Source organism: Cajanus cajan, chromosome 5 (genome assembly GCF_000230855.2).
Source record: "Cajanus cajan strain Asha chromosome 5, NIPB_CcT2T_4, whole genome shotgun sequence".
Lineage (NCBI taxonomy): Eukaryota > Viridiplantae > Streptophyta > Magnoliopsida > Fabales > Fabaceae > Cajanus > Cajanus cajan.
The window spans coordinates 50,898,675-50,919,676 of NC_138521.1; the positions used below are offsets into that span (position 1 = coordinate 50,898,675).

Genomic DNA, 21,002 nt, shown 5'->3' on the forward strand with positions numbered 1-21,002 from the left:
AGATTCAACACAATAATCCTCTTCAAGGGTCAACTTCCCAAAAATATTTTTTCAACAAATTGAGCTCTCAGAGTACCATAACACAATATCCACATAATGAGACATGTAACTTTACAAATTTCTCCCCTAGTTCTAGGTTGATCATCACAACTTAACAACACCATGCCTAAAGTATTCACAACATTTATCATCTAACACCATCATACATACAATATATTCAACACAACTACATAACCACACAACTTTGCAACTCAACTCAACTTTTAACTAGCAACTTACAATATAATCATCATCGTACAACATACCCCCTCTCAACATATGAATTTCATTATCATGCAACATCATTAATACAACTCATCCATCACCATTTAGTCATAAAGTAACTCAAACAAAAGTATTCAACATACAACTCATTCATCATGTAAGCCACCAACTCAATTTGAAAGAAAATATTTTACTAAGTTATCACGTTGAGTGTAGAATCTCACGTTTAACCTTAGGCTTCAAGAGAGTTATATAAGAAAATTTCTAAGGTTCCATGTTAAGCATGGAATCTCATGTTCAGTGTCAACCTCCTAAAGGCCCACCCATTTTGCACTAAGCGTGAAACTCACACTTACCTTTAGCCACAGTAAGCGTGAAATCTTATGCTTAGCCTCAGCCTTCTAAAGGCACATCCCAATTCTCACGTTAAGCGTGAGTTTTCATGTTCAACCTTAAAACTTAGAATTTTTAGCATCAATGAAGAACATCCCCAACAGTCATTAACACCACCCAACCTCCAAATCCTCTTAACTTATGTAATAATCCATGCATATAACCCCAAAATCTTCCAAATCTAACAACATATAACCTAGAAATCAAAGGAAAAGAAACATCCATCAACAACACTCAAGGTAATCATCAATTTCTTAACCTTTCATCGAGAACACCAAAATCCCAATTTCAACATGCAACCCACTTCGAATCAATCCCCACAACAACGAATTTTAGGGATTCTATCAACATTAAGTTTATGATTTATTCAACAGTCTAACATTTCAACTAAACTCAAAATTCCAACTTTCCTTACCTAAAAAAAAGTGAAACCAGGGAAGAACTCTGAGCTACTCCTAGGTGGAAGAAGAGAAAGAGAAAAAAAATGGGCTCCAAGCTCCAACAACACGAGATCCGCACCTACACCGCAGGATTCCCAACTCTAAGTTGCTCTAAATCACCACTAGCTACAAAATATCAACTCTAAAGCTCCCAAAAATCATAGAGAAAAAGTAAATAGAGTCTCCAAGGATTGAAGAAATGCTTGACCTCTAGGAAATCACAACTTCACGACTAACTAAAACCTAAGAGGAGAAAGAAAAAGATTTCAGCACCTACTCATCCTACCTTGAGTCCTTCAACAAAACAAATTAAGTCAAGAAGAGAGGTGGCTTAACAAATACAACATTACAAATTCAAATTATATGAACCTATGTACTTCATGGAATATTTGGAAAGATAAAAAAGAAGTTCATTTGAATAAATTGAAGAATACACATCTTTATTGTCATCATAATTCAAGCACAAATGTTAAGAGATGTACTACACAAAACACTCACCTTAATACACTACAATTATACTACATCAAAATGATTGGTGTTTCCATCACCTATACATCAATTAAAGAACTTGTTTAATTCAACGCGTGAAGATTGAAAATGCATCTTCTTGAGAAACCTGCTGAGTGAAGCATCAAAATAGTTGTTGAACAAAAGGATAAATTATTGATCAAACAAACAACAACCCCAAAATGATCATAATCTCTTTGATATAAGGGGTCTATATCTAAATATAAGATAGAGTATACTAAAGAAATAAGGAGATCCTTGTAAATACCTCAAAAAGGATGACCAAAACAATCCATGATTCAAGGATCCAACACTAACCAAAACTCCAACAATTTCATAATGATCAATTGATCCTCTATAGTGAAGAATATGCTCATTAACACAATATTTTCATCTACAAGATAATGAAAGGAATGATCAAAATACTCCTAGGTGAGAATGGTCTATTTCATGAAATAAGATGAAGTCAACTGAGTGATAAGTAAATCTTAGAATAATTCATCAAAATAAGACTTCAGAATGACTAGAATAGATGTGAAGATTACGATATTATGCCACTAGAATATGGATAAAGTCTAGTCATGAATAATATATAAATCATAATGAAGCACATCTCAAACTGAGTGTCAGATTGAGATAATCAAAGAGTCCAATCAAACAGAAAGATGTGAATACAAAATAAACTCAAAACATATATAGGTCATTGATAATTCTCAAATATATGTATATTTTTATAGTAATATTAGACAATTATTAAGCATGTCTTATGCTTTTGAATCATGTTTTTACCTAGAATATGCAATAAAATTAGAATAACTTATTTTACATGTATTTTGTTCTTAATAAGATATTTTATTTTTTTTAATGCTTTTAGACACAAGAAGAATATGAGAAAAGAAAGTTGCAAAAAGAGTTGGAAAAGTATAAGATAATGTTATTTTAGGAGTCTCGCTTAAGCAAGCCATCCTAGTTGCTTGAGCGAGGCTTGGCCAAGAACACCTAGAAGTTCCCAAAGAAGACTTGCTTAGGCTAGGTCCTTTGCTCACTAAAGCGAGCCAAGTCAAACGCTCCAAGGATATTTCACATTGAGCTTGCTTAAAGAAATTCACACTCTTTCTTAAGTGTTAACAACCCAAGAGTTATTGGAAGCAATTTTGAAGGCTTGGTTAATTAGTAAGCCATTTTGGTCACTTAAGAAAGTAAGACTTGATAGGCCTACATTTGAAGACATATAAAAGGCTTGAAAATAAATGTGTCTCAAAACTTGTGGAGATAGAAAATTAGGCCTACCTTGAAAAATATAGAATACATGAAAGCCATTATGATAAAACCTTTAATGACCTTCTCCTATCTTCTCTTTTTGTTAGATTAGTCATGGAAAACTAATTCACATGTGTTGGGGATTGACAGAGTTGACAGAGTTGACTTAATTCTATGTAAACTTCCATTTATTGAAGTGTTTATTCAATCAATTGTTCTTTTATTAATGTTCATCTTGGCTTCATCCCCCAATGCACGATCCCATGTAATTAACTGATGTTGGGAAACACTTTTGAAACCACGACCTGGAAAGGAACAATAATAACACTTATTACTAGGAATATTGTAAGAATTATTAGCTAGTGTTGAAACCTTTGATCCTAATGTAAATCGTTTAAATAACTTTACCAAGGAATTAAGATTTTAATTTAGGAGTTTAGAATTTCTCACCTAAGACATTAGGATTAAAATACATTCTTAGGTTGTTGGATTAACAAGAATATAATATTGAAACTAAATACTTGGTGGCGCATGCAATTAAGGTCGATGAAATTAAACCCTGATGTTCTTTGAAATTGATTTACTACATATTTCTAAGTTGCTTGCTATTCTAAAACTCAATATCATACTTTTATAATTACACATTCAAACCTAAATTGCTTATTTTCCTAAATAATATCATACTTGAATTAATTACTCATTGAGCAAGTCTTTGTAGATTCGATACTTTGACTTTTGTCCATTTTATTACCTGATGAGTGCATATATTGCATCTTATTAGAGTGATGACAAGGGGAATCATAAAAGTTAGAAATAATGACTATATTCATATCACAACAACTATATTATGCACATGTTGCATATTCTAGAGCTTATGACTTCAACTTATCCTCTATAAAAATGGGGGCTTAAATAGTATAGTGCAATCTTTTTGATGTTGCAAACATGCTTATCAAGAGCATATATACATTTGAGGATGTCTTCGTTCAACGATATCAAAATGGAAATCCTTATCTTCTTGAAGTTCATAATACTTATTCATCAAAATTGCACATCAAAACTGATTATCATTCTTAGATATCTTTGTTTTTATTATTTTATCATTCTATTACTCTATTATAATACATAGTGACTTGGGCATTTTAGTGTATATTAGAATAAAAAACTTGTTTATAAAAAGACAAAAACAAAAAAAAAACTTTATACTTTATAGGGACAAAAAAAAGTTATTTAAGTCAAACTAAAAATATTTTTTCTATTAAATTTTGCATTCTAAATTCCAAATATAATTTATGTATTCATAAATAAATTATCATAAATTTATTTATAATATAATTTATATATTAAATTTTTATTATATATTGTAATTATATAAAAATAAGCATCCTAGACTAAAATACTTATAAAGGATAATTTTCATAGGCTTAAACATATTTTTAATTTCTTAAATTTAAAATAAATTTATTTTTGATATCTTAAATTTAAAATTATTATTTTTAATCTTTATCATTTTTTTAAAAAATATTATTTTAATTTTTATACTTAAATTTTATCAAAAATTTACTTACTTTTACTGGTATAAAATACTATTAAGAATCTATAAGATCTTATTCAAATACCATGTATAAAATTTACTAACTATCGAAAACATCATATTAAATTTAGTTAATATTATATAATTATTTTAATTTATCATTTTTAGATATATTATTAATGAATTGAGAAATTAAAATAAAATTTTTAAAAATTATAAAATTAAATTTTAAATTTGAGAGACAAAAATAAATTTATTTTAAATTTAAAAAATGAAAAATATATTTAAAGTATTTTTATAATATAAAAAGTTAAGGAGGGCTAGCCAATAAAATTTTCAACAGTACATACAAGAGGTTTCGCGATTTCATTTTCATTTGGTCTTCTGTGCGCAGAATCCAAATTCTCATCGGCGATGGCCAATACCTTGCAACGCGCCCTACGCGCCACCATGGCCCGGCGGTTCTCCACCGACGCTTTGGTAGAAATCAAACCAGGCGAGATCGGAATGGTTTCTGGAATTCCTCAAGAACACCTTCGTAGGAGGGTATTCTACTCTTTTTTAATTCTCTTTTTTTATTTATTATTTTTAATTTGTTGCTTCGCTTTCTTTCAGATGCTCGTATTCAATGCACACGCACCGGTTTAGAAAACCCTAGCATTCGTTCATTTATAAACAAATTCACCAAAAAATTTATCGTAGTTTAACCATGCGTAGAAGTGCATATCATATAGGCATATCGTCTATGTTCGTGTTTATGATATTAATCGATCTTAGCATAGTGATTTTGGCTTCGGTAAATCTAATTGCAGCTATTTTGTTGTCTATTAGAGGATATCAGTGTCCAATTGGGCGTGTTTACTGAGAGTGTGAGAGGTGAAGGAAGCTAATCTTGACCATTGGATCTTATGGTGATTCAGTGTTCGTGATTAGCTTCTTTCACCTTTCCCACTTTCACCTAATAGGCTCTCCCATATTCTGTATACCGACTTTAAAGTTTACTGATAATTGATGCATCACCCCTGCCTTCGCTTGCTAACCATTGTAACTCAATTAGCCCTTTTGTCTTGTACTTTCATTGCAACACAGGTTGTCATTTACTCTCCTGCTAGAACTGCATCTCAGCAAGGATCTGGGAAGGTTGGAAGATGGAAGATCAACTTCTTATCAACCCAAAAGTAGTCTCTCTCTCTCTATCTCTCTCTCTCTCTCTCTCTCCTCACAGTTCTTTCACTGCTATTTTAAAAATCATTGTCCGAGTTATACAATTAGGTTTTTTTCTTCTTCTTCAGTAACAGGTTTGATAACTGGGTGGGTGGAATGCTTGGGGTTTTGTATGCATTGGATCAGCTGTCTGAATATACTGATAAATTTCTGATTTAAACTTCATAACGTTGAAGCTTATGCCATCATTGGCATTTCCTGTACTAAAGGCAATTTTCATAGGTTTTAATTTCAAATTTATTAAGCATTTGATTCTAGGCATCCCTGAATAGTTTAAGGAGTCACTAGCAATTTTAGTATAATATCCTAAATTTGAACAATTATTTTGTAATCAGTTATAATGGCTCAAGCTCAACAAATAGTAATTTTCAACTTATGTGTTTATAGGTGGGAAAATCCACTGATGGGCTGGACATCCACTGGGGACCCGTATGCTCATGTTGGTGATTCTGCCATGACTTTTGATAGTGCAGAAGCAGCAAAAGCATTTGCAGAGAAACATGGTTGGGAATATACGGTATATCTTGCTCTTCAAATATTGGTTCACAGCTAATATTTTTTGTTTTCTCAGTCTGCTAGGTGTCTCTTGATACAGTTCGTATTTGTTTTTATTGAAATAAATTATTATGATAACAGAGCTGACTCAGAAATTCAGATTATAGAAAGCAAATAAAGTGTTTACTGATAGAAACATCTATCTCTGCCTCTGGGTTGAATCATTGGAATACAATATTAGAGATGAGGAAATGAAGATAAAAAGCTAGTGCAGAACAACAGGACCCTAACTGTCCTGTTTTGAGAGACTTTTACTGCCCTCTACCTTCCTCCTGATCAATGAATAACTCCCTTAATTAACTTCACATCTCCCTCTGTTATTCCTAATTACTCATGTGACTCCAGTGTCTGCTAAACATACTCATGATATGAGCGTGACCTTGTCTCCATCTTCCCTTTCTAATTGAACATGGTCATGGTCTCTGACAATACTCCCATCCCCTAGCCCCCCTCCAGAAAAATATTTGTTTCACTTTCACCTTGTCCCATTTCCTAAAATGATGTCCTCTAGGTGAAGTTCAGCAGCCTACCCTGGCTACACCATCTCCCTCTCATTCTAAATCTTCCTCTAGTAAAATTACTGCAAATTGCTTGTTTGGCACACATGATTTTGGCTATATTTGTGATCATACTTGAAACGTAGCCCCCCTTCTTGATATTCGCTTGTAATTTTATATCAGAATTCAGAAAGTCACTTGAACCCCCTCCTTGGCTTCTTAAAGTACCATTTGGTCTGCTGGCTGCAAAATTTACAACTGAGCCTCCTCTTTGTGAGTTAGTTTGTGCAGATAACCTAGAACCAACTTCATACATTGCTATTTTGGATGGTAGGTAACTTCTGAATGTGGCCCTTCTTTGTCTGGAAATTCTCTTTTGTTTACTATTCAATTCTCAGTGATTGATTCCCTGAGCATAATCCATCATCTCTAGTAATAGTTCTAGTATGTGCAACTTTGTTTTGGCCTTACCTTCTTCCTTAAACCTGTTCATGCAAAGGATGTACAGAACTCAAATTACACTCCATAATCTTTTATGGTGGACTTTTGTTTTTGAACACAACAACTCATCTGGCTTCTGCATCATTGAGGGTTGAAATGTCCTAATCACCACTGTTTGAAACTCTGCCCAACTCCATTAAGGGCTATGCTCTGAATATAATTTCCATTACCGTGGAACCTAGAAAGTGCTTGACCCTCCATTGTCCACCATCACTGCTTGTAATTTTTACCCATCAGGTACCCCTTGGAGCTCTTAATGATGGTCAACTGTTGGCCCACCATAAGCATCGCCTGAAAATATGGGGCTTTCAAGCTTCCTCGTCCACTACCACTTTCAATCTTGAACCAACTGTCAGTTTATTACTTAACCAAAGCCATCTCTTGGTAAATTTTTGCATAAAACTCCTTCAGATCAGTGGTGGTCCTCCTCCATTAAACCCACCCATCAATCACACTACTGCCTTCAGATAAATTGGTATCTTCAATCAAATTTTGAGATTATATTTCTGACATCTCTTCAAGCTTCTTTAACCGAGTTTCTAGAAACTCCCAGTCCCTTTTTGCTTGGGCCTGGTCCACTTCCAGGCATTTCATTCAGGCTTCCATCCTAGTACGCTCTATGTAAACTCTCAGATGAGGAGCTCTGGTACTAGTTAATAGAAATGGATTAGAATATGGAAAGAAAACAGAATGTTTTTGACAGAAACCTCTAGCTCTGTATCAATGGAACACAAGATCAAAGATGACGAAAAGAAAAAACAAAGATAGTGCAGAATAACAAATGCCTAACCTCCTATTCCAAGTATTTGAGAAACCTGGATTCTCCTCTAGCTCTCTCATCCAATTCATAACTTCCTTAACTACCCCCTTCCCTTGCTAATTACTTGTGGTCTCTAACATATTGGGTGAATTGATTCATATTTTCTTATTTTTGGTTCAGCCATGATATTAGTTAAAATCATGTTAGTTTCGATATGGCACTGAACATTAACAATCTACCAGTGGAGAATCAGCATATCTTGTTTTTCAATTGATCGTGAGACGTTTAATATTAGAGAATGCTTGTTTGTCATTAATTCTGTTTCAAGAATCAGGGCCACTAAATAGAAATATCCACTTGATTGTACATTGGTTTTCCTCATGTTTAGGCCTTTAGGGTTTTATTTTAGTACCACTAACAAAAGCTCTGAACTCGTTGCAGGTCAAGAAGCCCCACACACCATTGCTGAAGGTTTGAACATCTTTCATGCGATATTGTCTTTCACAACCTTGCTTGTGACAGCATTGTTCCCTCAATAATAATAGCACTATACATGTAAATGCTTACTTGTCGTTGCAGGTTAAATCATATGCGGACAACTTTAAATGGAAGGGTCTACCCAAATCTGATGAAGCGTGATTTATTGTTTGTATTCATATTAATGTATTCCGTCTTCAGGAGTTTCAACGTGCAGCAGTTTTCTCTGCATCTTTTCTTGGACAAAGAGTTTTAATGTGAAATCCTGATTGAAAATAAAAGGGACTGAACTGCCATTCCTTAGTTTTCCTCTATGATGTACATACTGCATCTATTTATGATTGATACGACCTACCATCTTAAGTTAACTGGACACTGTAATGAACAACTGATTGCAGGACAAACTGATCCAACAACAGATGCTGACTCTGGCCAACAGTTTTTTATATACTTGAGTAGTAAACAAAATGACCTGAATTTTATTATAAAGTATTATCAAACTAATCTAACGATTGATATTTATCACGTTTTGATTGAATGGACATGTTACTTTCGATGTGCATCAAGATTTCTCCCGAGAAATGAGTCTGTCCTGAAATTAATCTTAGTTCTGTCCCAAGGTCTGGTTTCACATTCTCTAGTAATCCTGGGATGGTGGGTTTTGCAGGAAAGGAAAACCATGTTAAAATTTTCATCTTGAGAAAACGTTCCCAAGATAAAGGATCAGAGGTTTTAAACGTCGAGTTGAAATTAATTTTGATTGTATACTTCATCCGTTTCATTTTGATGGATGTTTTAACGAATTTTGTTTTTATTTGTTTCAATTTGATTGTGGTTTTATAATATTAATATAATATTAATTATTGTATTTTTAATTATTGTCAATGTATTTAATTATTTGTGAGAATTCAAAAATTTAAAATTATATTGAAAAGTTATATGATTTATTTTATAAAATGATATATTAATTGTATTTCTTAAATCTTATGTCCAACAAATTATTTTATATTAATTATACTTTTTTAAGGTTGTGTTATAATGTTAACCGTATAACAAATAAAATGTAATCGAGGGAATATTCTACATTGGGATGCTTGCAAAATTAATTTCCGCTGCACAACCAAATGGTCCCGAATGGGAGAACATTGTAAAATTTTATGTTGTTTTATTTAAAGAATATCACATAATTTAAAGTTTTAAAAATGCGATATTTTTTTATTTAACTTACTTTCTGTAATCTTTTGAAACCCCCATCTAAACATTGTGAAAAAAAGTAGTGGTCTGGCGAAGGTTGCTCTTATATCTTTCGGGAGTTCAGCTTTGTGAATGAACTTTTTAGTTTATACTCCCCTTTTTATTATAAGGATACAGTGGTCTTCTTTATAAAGTATTTTATAATTTTTTATAAAGTATTAATTTATTTTTATTCCTATTAAAAATTGAGCATATATATTTTTTGTTATTGAATATGAGAAGAGAATTTGAGAAATAAACATTTTCTTTGTTACTTCTTGAACACTCTAGTTATCATTTATCAATTTTATTAATATTGATACGTAAATTAGAAATAGAAGACCCCATTCTGCACGTTAGGTTCTGAACTTGCATGAATGGTGGATCACTAGGCCCGGTTGGCCTGAGTCCTTATCATACATGAAAATATAAAGCATATGAATTAAAATTTAAAAATAATGGAATAGTACATGAATTCCATTTAAATCGTAGTACAATCTCCTTTGTTTCAAAATGTTGGTGATGATGATGATTGTGCTGTGCTGACTGTCAATAATATATTTTATAGTATACAACCATTTTTTTTATGATACTACCAGACTGCTATAATACTAATCCTGATATTAATATAACAAGTATGCTCATTAAAACCCTTTCGGTACATGAAATATTAGACAGAAAGCTGTGCCAGGGTTCCTGTACCGTCTCGCCCGATTCCCGATTTGCCTACCTTCACAGGCTGATCGGTATCCGACCTTACTCTATCCTGAACTAGATCGGCCCTGTTTCGATTCCCCCCTCCGCCTTTAAGACCCCGCTCGACCAATACCCGACTAGTCCCTCGGTATAGGTTTGGTCGGTCGGAACCTGATCAAAGATCCCCGTGTCAACCAGGTGTTATCCAAATAATAATGGTTAAGGAGATCCCCACATTCACGGGGCCCATGAGACCCATGAACAAGAAAGTATAAAACCTAAAACCCTAAAGCTAAGAAGGCAGATTACACTTTTGAATGCTCTAACTTTGAGGCTTGACCTAGGAAAAAACCCTAGTGCACCCCTTGGCTGGAACAGTTCCTATTTAAGTGCGATTGAAGCTTTAAGTCTCTGTAATTTACAAAGCTCCAAGAGCCCTATTGTAGTAAAAGCTTGCTTAAGTAAGTAACTTTGTGAATCATGCTTTATGTAATACGCTCTGTTCTCCTGTGTTAATTTCTTTATATTGATTTAAAGATACAAAAGAACAAACTATCAGTCCATCTATACGTAACAACTAGCAAACCAATATTCATTAATTGATTTGAGGGTGAGACAAAAAAAGAGGCGCTACTATGAAGTAAATTTGCTACCAACTGTAATTCCACTCTTATTAGGTAGAAGCTTCTTCATGTAATACTTAGACTTGCGGGATAGATTAATTGTTTTCCTTTTCTTCTCAGGAATAGAATCAATTGAACATTTGGAAAATCCACGCCTCACAAACCTGTCAATAAATTGGGAATCCATGTCTTTAGAAAAGCATTCATAGAGTTAACAAACCATATGAAACATCCAAGAATATATAGAGAGTATGCAGTAAGTAACAATCCACTGAAAGCACAAAATGCCATTGATTCTGGATAAATATATTGACATATGTTTGATTTGCAAAGAGGAAGGTACTTACCAATCTGCCGTACGAGTTGTGAGCAAGAAAAGCATTTCAAATCCAAGAGATGAAGCCTTCTTCTCTATGTAATCTGTTACATTTGATCATAAAATTAAATAGATATCAGCCAACATGCGAAAAGCACCACCGTAGAGCAACAGTACCAAAGATTATAATCAAACAGCTCCTCAAAAATGTGTTTTCACCATGCATGACCTCACACTACACTATAAAACTAGTTTCTGGATGAAATTAGAAACAATTCACCATTAAAATTATTCATGCTTTGATTTGCAATATTTGCAAACAGTTTCTAGTACAATCAGAACTGCTCAAAGAACTAGTCAAGAACAGTAGGAATAGTATAATACTTAAAAAAAATGCCTAGTAGGATTCCTACTTTTCAAAGCCAACAAGCAAAAAAAAAAGAAGGAAAGAAAGAAAGAGACGTCATTGGTTTTAAGCCTTCAAATTAAATACCCTTGTAAGGCATTATCAAGAAAATGAATGTAATATGATTATAAGTTGACATTTTCTATTCTTACAAATGAACTTCCCAAAACTTACCTACTTAACCCTAAACAATGTTTTCAAAATTGGATTGGAAAAGTGAGAAATTTAAGGCTACACCAGGGTTTCATTTGCGTACATATATTATATGACATGTATATAGCAATATGTTAGAAAAATATATCACACATAAGTGTATAAATAAAATAAAGAAACTGTATTATATTACATAAATTAACCATGTACTATATAATTTGTTATAAAATGAAAGTATTAATAACTTGAGATAAATTCATAATACGTAACTACTAATTTGAATCCACGGTAAGCATGAATCCAAGCCAATTTGTTTTATAGTTTTAACTCAAAAACTATACATAAATGTGCATCAAAAGAAAATGCCAAACTTGAGATAGTGTTGGAGAGGATTTGAAGTTTAAATCCTCATTCCTCTCTAATAGCTTAACACAATATTAGACTTGGACAGGTTGAAACTGTTTACCCGTGAACAGCTTGGACAGTTCAATACCAATTCATGTGGTCAGTAGCCCGTTATCAGAAAGATGGTTTCAGGGACCCTAACTAATGACAGGTCTGAAGTTTGAATCTTCATTTCCTTTCTTTTGGTTTCAGCACAATAATATTAACCTTGGACTGGATGAACCTGTTAAACCATGTGCAGTCTCATGGTCTTGACAGTTCAGTACAGGTTCATCTGATCTATAGGGCTCAATATGAATTTAGAATAAACTATGAAAAATCAGTTTCAAAATATTCCACAAATTATTAATCACTGATTCACCATCAATTAAGCAGAAGAATTGTCAACTCACAAAAGCAAAAATATAGCATTACCATACCAAGTAATTTGTCCCCCTGTCCTTGACCTCTACAATCGGGAGATACTGCAATTGCAGCAACCTCTCCACACTTCTCCTCAAAGAAAGGAAAAAGTGCAGCGCAAGCAATTATTTGACCTTCTCTTTCCACAACAACGAAGGAGCTTAACGATTGGAGAAGCTATAAACAAAGAACGGTCAAATGTATGAGACTACTTGAGAAAATCACCAGTTAAGGAAACAATATGGCCTCTACAATAGCTATGAAGATATCAAGCAAAGTTAAGCAAACCTCTTCATTAGTCCGCTTAACTAATATGCCAGACTCCTCCAATGGCTGGATAAGTTGTTTTATTCCAGAAATATCTGTTACTTGAGCCATCCGGGTGCCTTCATAAAGGTCACTGCAAAATTAATTGAAGGCAAGCATATAAAGATTAAAGGTTTTCAGAAATGGAAAATCAAAACTAGATAAAAAATAGAAAAAGACATCAATAATGTATAACACCAACAACAATTTGCCACACATAGTTTATTGTTAGTAGGCAGAAGCATTGCAAACCCTATGAACATCATTTTGGTTCTAATTTTTGGGTTTTGAAAATAAAAGCACGCAAAAAATTTCTTCATGGATATGACAATTGTGGCATGTTAGAATTCAATAAGCTTGTGCTCTTTAACACTCGGCTAGTTATTTTAACTAAATCCTCTATCGTTATATAATCATCTATCTTTATATAATCAATGGTTTCATTAAAAAGCATAAAATAAAAATAAAAAAGGAATGCTCACAAATGGTATTGAGATCCAAATCATATATTTACAACCTTCAAAATTATCAAACTTCCATGCAACCATCAGCTTATCATAGTAATAGAACCCCCAAATAACTAGAATCTATGAAAGAAGGAAAATGAAGGGCGTGCAAGGATAAAAATTTGGAGAGAGAAATAGGAGTATCTCTGGGAGAAATATTAAGGGAATGAGTAGGTAGAGAAGTGATAGGCAGGAGATTAGTTGGAACTTTGGGAGGGACTAGACCTCTGGAATTTCCCATTGTAATTCTGATATCCACTATCCAGGTTGTCGTATCATTTTAATACAAGCCTGGGAATTCCATTTCAGTTCAATAAAATAAGTATTGTTCAGTATTTCTTTTCTCTAGCACCTAAAATTACAAACGGGTGAATCTCACTGGTATAACCAATATGATGACTCCAAAAGGAAATCCACAGGTATAACAACTAAAATTATGGTTTATTAACATTATGAACTGAAATAAAATAAAAAAACAGAACAATTGGATGAACAGATGAAGGATACAACTTACGCCACATATTGCTCTTACTCTCCCCAATTAGTTACCAATGAGTACACAATATTTCATAGTAATAAGAAAAAAAAATTCCAGATATAGAGCACAAAGTTTGCATACCTAGCTACCATTGTTCCCATCCCATCTCTCTTAAACAATTCCAACAATAGAACTCCACTAATAGTTCCATCCAACAAATGAACTCTTTGAACACCACCCTGTCAAACGATAGAGTTATATTATTAGCAACATATAACTGGAATTTCAAGCAATGTCATCTTATTTCAAAAAGCAATTTCTCAAGGAATTTCAGTTTAAGCATGCAGTGATATAGGACAAATGATTAGCAAAAGCAGATAATTTCTCAAAAAAATCTTACATTGATGCCATTATATTTATAGAAATCAATCACTTGACAAATCTTTAAGGACTATTATTTATTTTTTTTAATTTAATATAATGATATGGTCCATATGGACTTGTCTGTCATGATTGAACATAACAAAAGATAACAAAAATAAAACTCAGACTTTTAGTGACTTGAGGTGCTAAGGCAATATACACCTAAATAACCAATGACATTAAGGAAAAGTTGAATCATCAACTCACTCTACAAACGAAGGCTGCAGCAGCCAGTTCTGACAGGTAACCATTCATTCGACTTAGCCACTCCTGACCTCCAATAGCAAAACCTTGCTCCCCAGACCACAGGCCATTACCATTGTCAAAACCAACACCATTATGAAAGGTAGCCTGATGAGATTCTGAAAATGGTTTTCCATTCTGTGTTGAATGGACTGCCCCATTAAAATTGTTAAGAGAGTTGAAACTTTCTTCATCAACAGCTTTCACATAGTTAGCAGCTGTTTCACTTTGCTCAACCCGTTTACGAATTAGCATGTCTGCCTCTTGAAGGGTCAAGAAACGAATAAGGTGGCCACTCTCATCAAGTATCGGACCATCTATAACACATATAAGCTTGTCTGCTCCTATAGCCAAGGCACAAGCTGTTGCAACTTCATAAGTACTGTAGAAAACAAAATTCATCAATATCCATTGATAAGCTATTTTTCCTCTGTTGGATCACATTCAATTACTATATACCAACATGCAAGAGAAAAATAAATTAAACACATTGACACAGGTGTATATCTGATTCACATAAGTAAATGGTTATTTAAAAACTTATATCAGTATTTTGTATTCCACAAGATATCAAGTTCTAGAATAAACTATTTTATGAGCTAAAATTACAGCGTAAAACCTTATAAAAACTCTCTTTTTATTGTTTCGCTGGGAACCAACTTTCTATGCTTTTATTATATAAACACAAATTCTCCATGGAGCTGCTTCTTTCGATCTATGCCTGACTCCAATCCTTAAAAGCTAGCCTTGAAAAAAATATTACTTTTCCCCAAGATATCGATATATATATATATATATATATAAAAACATAATTGATATTGAAGATAGATAGTAGGCTTCTACCATTACAGGGTTTGAGGACGGTCAAATGTAGACAGCCATACTCCCTTGGGAGGAGAGGCTGAACCATGACTACAACATGTGACCTAGTTACAATGCAATGACCTTATCGTTGGGCCATACCTGACCACCCCCCCCCCCCCCTCCCAAATAAAAGATATGAAAGGCATAAAATATTGAGGCTTTCTATGATAGACAATAATAGAGCATTAAACTAGCAGATTAAAAAATCAAAAAGTACAAACATGTTATAACAACAGAATATATGTTAGAAAGGACACAAGAAGTATTAAGTTGTAAAAAGTAATCATCAGGGATTCTAAAACATACTTGCAATTTAATACTTCTCCAGAGCTGGAGTAGCCCAAGTTGCTTAAAATAACAATACAATCGCCATCAAGCCTCTCTCGCATGCGAGAAACATCTACTTTTTTAACCTCCCCAGTTGATCCATAATCAATTCCTTTGACAACTCCTCTTCTCTGCCAAACAAAAAATTTCAAAAGACTTGCTCTAACACAATAACAGAAGCAGAAAACAGAAAAAAAACAGAGGGAAACCATCAGAATGTCATCATTACTGCAACAAGAGAACAAGGGAAATGAAAGAAACCAAGTTCTCCATATTGTATGAAAAAACAGAATCACAAAATTCAAACCTTGGCTGCAAGAAAGTTCCCACTGGCAACACTAACACTAACTTCATGCAAACGGCTATTATCACCATGTCGTCGGACATTGCAAATGGAGGGCCCAGGAGAAAGTTTTGCTTCAATCATCAACCTTATTCTCCCAGCTGCTTCCATTGCAGCTGCTAGAGACTCATCATCAGTTATCCTATATGTACCATTATACTTAGGCTGGCACCCTACAAAATAACATCACTAGTCAATGCCCATGCACACTAGCTTAAATTTCATTTCTCTCTAGCAGGTTTGGCAAGTAACAGCACAAGATCACAAAAATCTGTCACTTTCACTACATTGAGTAAATTAGCCACTAGCACCCATACAAATTCAAACCATGATGATTTCATTTCCTTGTGATGCAAGTACGACTCACCTCTCTCACGCAAAAGGTTGTCAATTTGCACATGGGTCCCCGGAACAATAACAAACCGGATTCCCAAGTGATGAAGGAAGGCTATATCCTGCACGCACATTACATATCTAAATATGGGATTAATCCAACAATGCCAGTAAATAGAAAATATTTATTTTTCTCTATTGAAAAAATAAATAATAATTTTATATATGATTAAATTATTGAAAAAAGAATTTTGTCGCCCACAATAGTCATGTCCAGTCTGAGTAAGATTGTTTCCTCGGAGAAATTATTATATGATCTGAGACTATGATGATACTAACTAATCTCTCCATCACATATAATCGAACTTTATTAATTCATTATCTCAAATCCTTTCGTGCAGGCTAGATACCTCGTACTAAAACAAATAATAATTTTTTTTTATATATATTTATTCATGTCTGAAAGAGGCAATTAGAAGAAGCTGAAAATTTCGGAGGTGCCTTTAAAATGGGATCCAGGAATGGACTAGCGACAATTTCACCGGAAACGATGACGACGAAGGTGGCGCCACGGTGGGCCCACAGGTAAGGCCAGGTCTCACGAAACCAACGGACGAAGAGCTTATCGTCCATGGAGCTGTAACCCTCGTCCTCCGCCACGCCTCCGATGAACTCTTCGCTGAACACGTTGCAGCGTTTGCAGGTTGAGGTTAATGATGATAAGGGATTGTTTGGCATTGATTTAGGGGTTACATTGATTTGGTGTGGATGGGAATGGAATCGGCGGTAGGAGAATTTGGGAAGGCTCGGAAGGGATGCGCGAGAGCTCCATGAGAAAGCCGCCATGGGACTGCTCTGCTTCACCACAGCTCAAAGAAGCCGCCAATACTGTTAGTGTGCCTCTTTCTTTATTTTTTTTTCTTTCGATTTTGTGGGATTCATGATTCATTGGTTAACATCAACACATTCACTTGCAGTGTACTACCTCCTTGTATTAAAGCTTTATATACTCAAGTAAAACTTATGATATGAGAATAATACTTAAAGCACCTAAGAAAATGAACTATTTTCTCTCCACACATTGATTAATTAAGTAAAAATAATTAAATAAAAAAAGTAAAATGATGGATCCAATGATTATACCCCTTAGTCCCTTACTTAGTGAGTTGTGTGGGTTGTTTTTTTTTTAAGTGCCCTTGCAAGGCGAGTTGAAAAAAAAAAAAAAAAAACGAGGCTAATTTACTGTGATTAAAATAAATTGGAACTAGCTTAGGATTAAATTGACATCTTTAGTTTTACTTATTTGTTTTGATGGATATAGAGCCAAAAAAATTGGGAATAGAAAACTATAACAGAAATACTAATTTTTCACCATTTATTTGAGAGAGAAATTGGAATAAATGAAGTTATTTCAATGAGATTCACTATAAAATTGGAATGAAATCAATAGAGAAATTATTTCTCTTCCTTCTTAATTTTGTCAATCCAAACAACATATATTTTATTTTTTATTTTTCCCCTTTATTTTATCATTTATATTTCTTTCTTTATATTTTATTTTTAACGCAAACAAAGCCCAAGGAAGGTAAATATATTTTCTCTAATATTTTACTAAAATATTTTCTTAAAAAAACTAAGCGTATGTTTGTCTAATTTTTTTTCAAAAATAGTTTTCTAATTTTAGAAACAAATTTTATTTATTTATAGGTTTTTTACAATCATTTTTTATAAACAAAATAAATAAAACATTTGTATTCACAACTCATTATAAACATTTGTATTCACATGCATATGAAGTATCACGAACAACTTTGAATATTACTTGAGATGATCATGTAACTATTTAATGAACACATAATAGTAAGAACACAAACAATAATTTCAAATTTTAGAAGAAAAAAAACAAAAAAAAATTATAAGAAGCAAAATCAAAACATGCTCATTTTACTGAAACTAAAATCATATTCTAGCCTTAGCAACTATATTTGTGCATGTGCCACTTTAAATTTAACATTTACTTAAATTTTATAACATAATAAAAAAGAGGAGAAATCTATTTACTCTAGGTGTAAGTCTACACAAACCGACTCTATTTAATAACTCATATTCTACATCAAATTTCAATAATCCAACCATTGAATTTAAAGTTCTTAATGTATAGATCATGTCTGTAAATATTTAAAATATTTAAAAATCATTTGATACTTTGTTTCATTAATTTAAATCAACGTATAAAGTGATTTTATGATTATCCATCCATTGAATTAATGAAATAAAATATTAAATAATTTTAATTTTTAAAAAAAATTACAGATTTGATTTATGCATTAAGAACTTTAAATTCAACGGTTGCATCATTGAGATTTGATGTAGAATGTGAATTATTGAACGGAATAAGACTAAATATGTTTACTCCTGAAATAAACGAATCCCTCCTTAATAAAAAAAAAATATATTGTAAAAACAAACTCATCTCGATTTTTTGGGTCGTCCCTGGAGTATCTACTGCCGATAGCAATGACTAATCTCTTCGCTAGGTTGGAGGCACCTCAAAGGGTGGGATAGCTTATCCCGATTTAAAAGTTAAAGTAATATAAAAACAATTAATAATTATATAAAAATCTAATTTTTACCCTTTTCCTATTTCTCAAACACAACATTCAAGACATGTTTGGTAAAACTTTAGCTTATAAGCTTATTAAAACTTTATAAACTAGTTAAATTTTTTTATTAAATTATAAGTTACGAGTTGAAAAATATTTTTTTTTATGAATTAATTGATTAAATTGAACATGTTTAATAAAATTAATTGATAAACTAATTAATTAATATAAAATAACATATTTATCAATAATGAGAGTAAAAAATGATATGTAAGTAAATGAATTTATAAATTATAAGTTATTTAATTATCTCATGAAAATAAAATATAAACGTTTAAAATAAATTTAAATCCCAAACAAATTTATTTTGAGCAAGTTAATAAACCGGTTAAATAAACTTATAAACTCACCATATACTATGAAAGAGACACTTTTAATCGGAAATTATGTCCTAGAGGCTAGAGATTGGCTTGTAGCCACCAGAAATGCATATAGAATGACGCAAAATCCTTGTTCCCAACACCCTTAAAAAATATCTCTCCGGAATACAAGGAATGTAACGCTGCAAAAAGCTCCTTCACGAGCAAGTTGGATTTTGGATACCAATATTCAAAGTTCAAACTTTAACTTTTGCAATTATTTTGATTCTGAACTCAACACGTCGAATCAAATTTACAGGACCAAACAATTCGGAGGTAGGCATCAATTTACTAATGTAATCAATGCATTAGGCTTTTCACATTTAAAAAAGTAAATATAAATTGATTTTGATCTCTATTAATTAAGTCAGGGCCTGTTTGGTCGGGTGAGTGAGTGAATAAAACACAAGAAAATAGGAAGAAAAAAAAAAAGTTTTCTGCTGACTACTAATTGACTAATTCTAATAATTAATTAAGAATTAATAATGAATTTAACCCTTAAATTTTGGCATGCACATCATTGAATTGAGGGGGGAGAAGTGTACCTCGAGAATGACATCCAAACAAGGACTAGCAACAATTTCTGCAGACAGAAGAACAAGAAAAACACTGTTGTTATGCACAGACATGTAAGGTTGGACTTGCCGCATAACCTTCACAAACTCTTCATCTGATTCCACCTCCCCGCACGCCCACCAGCATTTGGCCGCAAACTCTTTCTTTTTTCTGATCTTCAGCAACTTGGACCCAGAAACGCAACCAAACCTCACACTATGATGAGAACATAGTGTGGAAAGGCAATCTTCTCCACGGCTTTTGAGAGACATCAAAGGTGGCTTCCAATAACAGCGCGCACCCATGTGGTTGTCTTGTACACGGGCCAAGATTTTTTGTTTCAGCAAAGAGTGCAGATGCATTTCCGGGAGATGATCAGGAGGGGAAACTATACTAGTATTACCTCAGCAGCTGGTGACGCCACTCAAATCAATGCCTTTGGGGAACTGAAGAAAGAAGGACAAAAATAAGAGTTAATTATTTGGTCCAGAGTTGTAAGGTATAAATATATCACAATAGAAATAAACATAATATCCTGAGCCCAGTTTCTATGTCAATAGACATATGATGTTCTTAACAGTGATTATTGTAAGAGTTAATCGTGCATACATATTTATACCGACAACTAATTATATTTTTAAATTATTTTATTTTATTTTTATTTGATTAAATGAGCAAATGACATAACACTTTTAAAATATATGATTGGTTGTCAGTGTAAAAAAATTTTATATTGATAATGTATAGGTAATTAACACTTATTATAATTTATAATTAATATATATATATATATATATATATATATATATTAGTCAAATTTAATATACATATTCTTTAGATAATTATTTTTATAAATGTAAGATTCAAACTCGGATAAAATATAATTAATTAATCTAACAAATATTATCAATTTAAAAAAAAATTATTGAATAAAATATAAAAACATAAAGTATCTC

General features: G+C 32.7%; 2 protein-coding genes across 4 annotated transcripts; one reads left to right on the forward strand and one right to left on the reverse strand.

Annotated features, from left to right (window-relative positions):
* Window positions 1-4,732: 4,732 nt before the first annotated feature.
* On the forward strand, window positions 4,733-8,715 carry FRO1 (NADH-ubiquinone oxidoreductase-like protein). The gene is made up of 5 exons (XM_020379446.3): window positions 4,733-4,944; window positions 5,488-5,576; window positions 6,010-6,139; window positions 8,377-8,406; window positions 8,515-8,715. Exons 1-5 carry the CDS (start codon window positions 4,813-4,815, stop codon window positions 8,572-8,574), a joined length of 441 nt encoding a protein of 146 aa, XP_020235035.2. The 5' UTR covers window positions 4,733-4,812; the 3' UTR covers window positions 8,575-8,715.
* Window positions 8,716-10,825: 2,110 nt separating this feature from the next.
* Window positions 10,826-20,476, reverse strand: LOC109814912 (putative amino-acid acetyltransferase NAGS2, chloroplastic). Of its 3 annotated transcripts, none has more exons than XM_083075337.1 (10): window positions 20,037-20,467; window positions 16,504-16,591; window positions 16,101-16,309; window positions 15,773-15,924; window positions 14,567-14,984; window positions 14,078-14,175; window positions 12,935-13,046; window positions 12,664-12,823; window positions 11,312-11,384; window positions 10,826-11,128 (listed from the first exon to the last, which is right to left on the reverse strand). In XM_083075337.1, exons 1-10 carry the CDS (start codon window positions 20,406-20,408, stop codon window positions 10,975-10,977), a joined length of 1,836 nt encoding a protein of 611 aa, XP_082931463.1. In that variant the 5' UTR covers window positions 20,409-20,467; the 3' UTR covers window positions 10,826-10,974. The 3 variants fall into 3 exon arrangements, 2 of the variants coding, with proteins under 2 accessions (XP_082931463.1, XP_020235032.1); XM_020379443.3 differs by lacking the exon at window positions 20,037-20,467 and adding an exon at window positions 16,971-17,467; XR_014434090.1 differs by having other exon boundaries at window positions 11,050-11,128; window positions 12,659-12,823; window positions 20,037-20,476.
* Between the last annotated feature and the right edge of the window lie 526 nt (window positions 20,477-21,002).